Raw genomic sequence first — 7094 nt, 5'->3', positions numbered from 1 at the left:
GGGTGAGTCCGCACGTCTGCCAGACGAGCTAGGACCTCCGGGGATAGAGCTTCCTGACGAAGCGTCCGGGTCTCGGGGAGACCGCCTCAGAGGCGAAGCTCGAGTCGAGCTCGCGGTCTCACGGTGTGTCGCGTGTGATGTCGAGGGTTCCGTCATGGTAGGTGCCTAACACACAATACAATCTAGAAACCCACGTATTCGTGGTATGAAGTGTAAAAAAGTGTAATGATACGGGTGTCGCCTGATTCACACAAGTCCAAAGTACACTGAACCAATCTCTAGATTGAGAGGGCGTATACTATGGTGGACGTGGTGAAAGGCTGAGAAGCCTTCGCCACGTCGCGCGGATCCAGATGGATCAGCGCCGATCACCATGACGATCCAGATTTAGATACAAGATGTAGATTAACTATGTAGATAAGATAAGATAATGAACGATCCGTTACATACACTGCGAATTCACGACCCCGCAGACCAGCTTTGACAGTCCTCGCCAGGAACCACATCGTTATCCTCTTCATCTTCTGAACCGCTAGTGCTATCCGAGTCGCCGTCATAATCTTCATCATCCGGCACGTAATCTTCGTCGTCGTCATCATCTGCTTCATGTTCCTCGCTCTCCCAGTCCGTCTCCTCTTCATCAATACCTTGACCATCCTCCTTATGGATCAGCACCTTCATTTCGCTTTCCACGATCTCCCCTTGACCCACTGGGTCCTTCCGCCTCCGTAGGCGTATATCGACCACATCAATTGGCAACTGACGACGTCCCTTCCATCGTATCGCGACCTCCTTCAAAGACGGTACAGCGTCCAAGAATCGTTTCGCCACCACACCCATATCCGTCTCTCGCAGTTCGTCCTCGACACAAAACAGGAAACCGGGATCGAACGAACCGAGGAGCGGCCTTGACCAATGGTCCTCGGGTTGAGCGGCCATCACGAAGTATGGTATCTCCAATATCCCGTCACAGATAATCTCCATGGAAAATAGGGTCAGAGACGAGAGCCCACGTACCAGCTCAAGGAGCTTGTTCTATGTCCACATCGCAAGGGCAAACAAGATTAACCAACACCGCTTGGAAGTGAGTAAAAGAGAACAAATAGCTCACTACTCACCTTCAGATCAATGTCAGCCGCTGAAAGACGTAGCATGAAGTGAAGCGATTCCAATGGATGGTCCCGCTCCCCAGTTAGTGCTGTGCGGAATGCGTCGGCCCAGACGGAATGCAAGTGGGTCACAGGCCATATGTGTAGCTGCAAGTGGGAAGGTCGCACGTCGTCCAAGACAGCGCTCAGCCAGGCGGGCTCGACGCCGCAGAGGCAACGCGATATGCACTGGATCGTCAACCTCGCGATGTGGAACGGGAGGGCGAACATGTACAAGGCGTGAAGTGTTCCGCCGCAGGTCCGGAGAGATGGCCAGGCGCGGTAGTACTCCGCTTGTTGCGCTCTGTTGCACTCGCGATGCTCGTGAACGGTTGTGTGAAGCATGTTGCCCCAGAAGTCAATGACGTCTCCTACGACCAGGTGAACGAGGTTCGGAAACGCCCGGACGTAGTGCAAAGTGATAGGAGCGTAGAAATAATTGATCATCAGTAGCTCTACACGAGGAAGGGCAGGCCAGTCGGGGGCGGACTTGAGGGGATATACGAGCTCCACCTGCCTCAAAGTATCCTGGAAACGGTGGAGGTGCCCAACGACGTCGACTGCGTTGTCATACGCATTGCAGGAGATGTTGTCATCGTAATCCGCTTCGTCAGGGGAGAGCCGTTCCCAGTTTTCTATCAACCTGATGTTCACGGACTCCAGAGGGGACCTGATCCCGTCGAGGACGCCACAGGATATGGCCTTTGCCCCACGAAATTCAAGATGGGTCAGACTAGATAAGGCAGTCAGCGCACCGGCAAGTTCGGGATCTGAGGAAATATATGCTTCCGAGGGTGCGATCCTGAGACTCTGAATTCTCCCAAGGGGTGCCAGTTCGAGTAAGAGATCCTTCAGCGCGCTTGAGAGCTCGGCGGACGGAGGATGTATCGCTAGTGATAGATGGCGCAGGAACGGCATGCGCGTAGAGTGTTCGGCGCGGATGAACATAAGGAAGGATTGCAGCGCTTGGGTTGTGTGAAGAGACACTCCGCGATCCTTGAGTGTCTCTCTTGCACCAGCAGAGTAGAGGAAATGGCATGTCCTCATCAACTTCAGCTGTGTGCAAAGACTCGATAAGGAGTATATGTGTAGCAGCACGTCTGTGCTTAATTCGGGAGACGTGTCCATCTTCTCGAGAGCTATCAGCATGTGTGCTAGGACAGACGAGGTGGTATATGCGGCTCACTGCGACACGTTTGTGAGATAGCCTTTTACAGAAGTCAATAGGGTGAGCAAGCTCCTGATCAGCTATCGCATCCTTATAAGAGCGATATGTCCTCATCCAAAACGTCATTGACGAACAGTCGACTACCGGTCACAGACAAAGAGACAGTGACTTCCTTAGTGGACGTCTTTCTCGCAAGGGATACCTGTACACAGTGGTTGCGAACGCAAGTTGCTTTCTGACGAGGATGTGATTAGGTGATCGCTAAACCCGATGAGATGACTTGTCACCTTAGTGCCACAAACAATAGGCAATGAATGACTCTTTGACCACCTATAGAAGTTGATGGTACCAAATATATACAATCCGCTGGAACCGATGGTCAAAGGACGCGCTTCCCGTGCCAGACGTGGAACAACATACCTTCATGCTTTGGGAACAATCCCTTTAAAGCTCCTCATGAGATCATTAAGGGGCCAATCTGGCGGCATGCTCAGCGAAAAAGAGGTGTCATAGAACGGAGGCGCAGGAGCTCTGGTGTTTCGCCTATTAGGGGGTCCCGGCCCGTTCTTCGCTTGCCGATTCTGTAGTGAGTACTAAGGGACCTTTGGTTCCAGATGTCGCTCCGAACGCCCACATGAAGAACAAGGTACAAGTGCTAACCAAGTAGTCCATCAGGAACTTACGGGTGCGATAATATACAGCAAGGAAACAAGGACAGGACAATGGATGAGTGGTCAGCCTATAGGGGTGCAAGTGGCTTGCCGATAATACCGCATGCGGTATTATGTGGAGACAAAGCTGATAGTGGAAATGAGGCACTAGGAGCATAGGATACGACTATCCATACACGGAAGCATCCACAACAAAGACGCATTGGTTGAGTCGGAGCCACGCAGGCCGAGAAACATGGCCAGCAGCACATGTAGCTGAAGAGGGTAGCGCGGAGGAGTGCAAGGAGCAAGGCAGAACTAAGAATAAGAGAAGGTGAAAGCGAGATGAAAGCAAGCAGTATACGACTAGTGGTGACCAGGCGGGCTGTAGTGGAACTGGAAACCACCGCCACCAGGGAAGCCCTGCTGGAAGAACTGCGCGAAGCCGCCGGGGAAACCTCCGCCTTGGAAGGGATGACCGCCCTGGTTCGACGTCGGGTCGTTCGGATCATCACCGTTGTCGTATCGTTGGCGGAGTTCTGCGCGAGCGCAAGTTGACGAGGGTGAGTATAATGATAACAGCGTTGGGGAGTGGCAACGAGCGCTCACCTGGATCGCTAAGCACCTCGTATGCCTCATTGACGGCAGCCATTTTCGCTTCGCTCCCGCCCTTGTCCGGATGAGCCGACAAGACCGCTTTGCGACTGGTAGAGTAACATAACATTTGAAATTAGAGCCAAATGCACATTGCAGTACGCGATGTACTCACTATGCTTTCTTGATCGCCTTCGTATCTGCATCCCGAGCGACGCCGAGGACCTTGTAGTAGTCCTTCTGCCTCGACTGCTTCAGAAGCTTCTGCGCCTTCACCAGTCGTTGATGTATCTGTACACCCATCGCGCATCATGAAGACGTCAGTGACAGAAGAGAACCCTATGCGCCAAACACGCACCTCGCGGTCCTGTCGCCCGCTCGCCTCGAATGCCCTCTCGAGTACTCTCACGGCTTCCTCCCACTCCTCCTTGGCGAACAGCGCCTCCGCCACCCCAATTGCCCCGTCCCCGTCATTCTCCCGCCCCTCCATATCCAACAACGCCCCACACCACTCCTCGCCCTTCTTCGCCTGGCCCGTCTTCACGTGTGCCCGACAGAGCGCCTTCAGGATCACTGCTCGCCTTGGTGACGAGCGCAGCGGATGAGGCATCTGGATTTGCGGATGAAGCTCGAGGTTCTCGCGGGTTATGTGTTCCTTCAACGCCTCGTCGAACTTCGCTGCGAACCCGTCCGAGCCGTCGGGGGAGGAGCCGAGGAGGAGCTTCAAAATCCCCCGCCAGTCCTCCGACTGCAGGGCCTTGTCGAGCGCCTTGAAGGACTTGTCGAAGGCCTTGACGAGGCGGTGCATCTTCAAACACTTAGGTGAGTCCGGGTCATAGTGCATACACTGTTTCAGGGAGGACATAGCAGGTGATGGGGGGTCGGTGGGATTGTTATAAGGGAAGAGGAAATAGCCTAGTCGTGCGGATTTCATCCAGATCTGGGTCGTCGATGTCGTAAGTTGCGCGAGTCGTCTGCAGGCATGTTCAGCCATCAATTGTCAATCGGGATATCAGCAGCAGCACTCACGAAAGGTCCGCAACGGCGCCCTCGATATCCCCAGCCGCGATCGAACAGTCCGCCCTCTGCTGCCTCAGCTTCGGAGAGTGCGACGCCGTGGACAGCGCCGTGGTCGCAGCCTCCACGCACGCCTGCCAGAGCTTCGCGCGAATCGCTTGCGAGATCTTCTTACTCGCAAGCTCGCCCTCCGTGATGGCCATCATTACCTCCTGCGAGGCAGAGTCGCCCTTGACCTTCGTCGTGTACTTGCGGAGCGCGTCGCGCGCGTCCGCGAAGCGACCCTCCTTCGTGAATATGCGCGCCTTCATCAGGTTCGCCTTGTCGAAGGTGTCGTTTGTGAGCGTGAGGACGTGCTCGAAGTCTGAGAGTGCAGAAGAGTAACGACCAGCGGAGTAGTATGCCGTGGCACGCTTGTAGAAAAGCAGGTACTCGGGAGCACCCTCTGTTCCGTGTACGTACAAGTCAGTAAGTGCCCTGGATTGACGGCTTAGAGAAGCGCAAGGGAGCCGCCAGAGTATAGATTGGTAGGAGTGGTATCCAAGATTTGAACGTTATGCGCGAAGCACGTTCCTCCATCGCGTCCCACAGTCGCCATCCCCGTGCTGCCAGGGACGACAAGCGTCATGCACACAGAACGCCTCAGTCCAGCGACGCACTTCTGCCCGTGGGTGTAAGGTATTGCCGCAAGGCATATGCTAAGCGCCCATCGTACTGAAAAGCGGCCATGGCTTGTACATGATGGCGACCAGTTTCAGATGGAGCTATCTCTGCAGAAATGCGCACCTCTCCCACAACTCCGGAGACCGATCACATTCACTCCCACATCTCCCAGCCCGTAGTACACAAGATTGAGTGCTTGTGCTCACCTATGGCTTCCGAATAAGCCTTTGCGGCATCATTGAATTGACCAGCGGTAAGGAGCGCATCTGCGCGGGTAATGAGAGGGATGAGTTCCTCGGGATACAGAGAAGTGCCAGAGATCTGTTGTTGCTGGGCGTTGGCGTGATACACAAGGCCAACGAGGAGGAGCGGAAAGAGTCGGAATAGAGGTAGTCGTAGAAGCATTGCAGCTGCCTGCTAGCCAGAGAGCGTGCAGGGGGAGTAGAGGAGGAACAGTGCCAGCAAAGGCCTGCAAAGGAGTAGAAGGAGGTCAAGTTCGAGTTATGAACAACCAAATATGGACGGGACACGTTTACGCCCCCGTGGCCCGTGATCGAGTCACAGAGCGTCACTCCTATCCCGGTCACACAGGCGCAAGTTTTGCAGCGGACAACCATCAACCCTCGTACTCTGGAAGTTTCGAGCTCTAAAGTAAGGCGCAGCGACGACGTTGTGGTCACGGTTTGAACGCTTGCATGTCATACACGTAGGAATACTGATGTGCTACACATGCCTCCAATAGTCATCTCGCACTTCCCTAGCCTCGACCTTGACCAGCTGCGATTCCGCCCCTTCTTTGCCCTGGGCGAGTGTCAGCGACTCCACATGTGGCTTCTCCGTATGGTCGTACAATATCCGCTCGACATGATCGCCCCACACCCTCAGAACGTCGAGTCCGGTCTTGTCGAACAATTCGTCCCCTCCCGTCGCCCAAGCGAGGCGATCCCAAGAGCCTCCTTCCGTAAACATCCAGGCAATCGTGAGCCTCGGCGTGGGTCACATATCTAGGTCCGATGCTCCATGTCTCGTGTCAGTTCGTGGCTTGGACCAATCCACTATATTTGTGCTCAGGTACGGCTGTTGTCTCTACGATACGCATTCATCATCAGACTCAGACAATGTATTAGACCGAAGCAACGGGACAAGAAGTGAACATACATGTGGAGCATCGATCTGGAGGTACCGCAGCTTCGGTAACTTGGTCGCGACCTCGTGCAACGACCACGGCTCGGTCCGGTCCCACCCCGTTAAGATCCGCCGGCCGCGCAGCCTCAAGCTGATCAACTGTGGGTCCAAGTAGTGTTGCCGCCAAGCCGGGCCGGCTTATCCAGCTAGCTCAGCTTGTCAACTAGACGCCCAGCTTGTTGCAAGAAGCTAAGCTAAGCCGAAACGCCTAGAAACGAGCTGATCGTCAGCTCGTTTTCAAGCCAGCTCGCGGGCTAGCTCCATTGATGATGTCATAATTACCAAAGTTGGTATCTCGTAGGACCGGGAGGTCCCGGGACAGCCGCGACTTCAATCACTTCGAGATGCGTGGCTGCCATGGTATGGCCTGGTAATTCCTGGATGGATGTGTTGACTCCTCACGAGTCATGCCTTGAGCACAGCGGTAATCCTCATAATATCAAAGGCAGCAGTCACCCTCGGCACAGAACAGCCTGGGAATGTGCGCTACAATGCTGCTGGCGAGCAAGATTATAGACTCTCGTGTATCCTGCTTTCTGTCTTAATGGCTTTAGCAGCTGTGTTCGAACCACATCACATATGCAGTCTTCAAGGTAATCCAACACAGTTACTGAACTGTTGAACAATGTGTCGCTCTATTTAGTCGAATAGATAAGCCTACAGGTTCAC

At 54.2% G+C, this 7094-nt stretch overlaps 2 protein-coding genes across 2 annotated transcripts; both read right to left on the bottom strand.

The window, feature by feature from the left end:
* Nucleotides 1-459: 459 nt before the first annotated feature.
* Nucleotides 460-2096, bottom strand: DICSQDRAFT_171503 (uncharacterized protein; the record flags this gene model as incomplete). The annotated part of the gene is made up of 2 exons (XM_007367167.1): nt 460-1035; nt 1119-2096. The coding sequence occupies 2 exons, from the start codon at nt 2094-2096 to the stop codon at nt 460-462; spliced, it is 1554 nt and encodes a 517-aa protein (XP_007367229.1).
* Nucleotides 2097-2971: 875 nt separating this feature from the next.
* On the bottom strand, nt 2972-5702 carry DICSQDRAFT_88478 (uncharacterized protein). Its single transcript, XM_007367166.1, has 6 exons — nt 5447-5702; nt 4590-5022; nt 3919-4534; nt 3736-3851; nt 3576-3670; nt 2972-3505 (listed from the first exon to the last, which is right to left on the bottom strand). Exons 1-6 carry the CDS (start codon nt 5643-5645, stop codon nt 3333-3335), a joined length of 1632 nt encoding a protein of 543 aa, XP_007367228.1. The 5' UTR covers nt 5646-5702; the 3' UTR covers nt 2972-3332.
* Between the last annotated feature and the right edge of the window lie 1392 nt (nt 5703-7094).

Source organism: Dichomitus squalens (genome assembly GCF_000275845.1).
Source record: "Dichomitus squalens LYAD-421 SS1 unplaced genomic scaffold DICSQscaffold_23, whole genome shotgun sequence".
NCBI lineage: Eukaryota > Fungi > Basidiomycota > Agaricomycetes > Polyporales > Polyporaceae > Dichomitus > Dichomitus squalens.
The sequence above is the reverse complement of the archived record's forward strand: the minus strand, read 5'-3'. Positions and strand labels throughout refer to the sequence as shown.

Coding starts and splice junctions, on each gene's coding strand:
- DICSQDRAFT_88478 (XM_007367166.1), bottom strand. CDS start 5,645: ATGCTTCTACGACTACCTCTATTCCGACTCTTTCCGCTCCTCCTCGTT. Junction 5,023..5,446: donor GGCTTATTCGGAAGCCATAG/GTGAGCACAAGC, acceptor TACACGGAACAG/AGGGTGCTCCCGAGTACCTG. Junction 3,852..3,918: donor GCGGGCGACAGGACCGCGAG/GTGCGTGTTTGG, acceptor ATGGGTGTACAG/ATACATCAACGACTGGTGAA.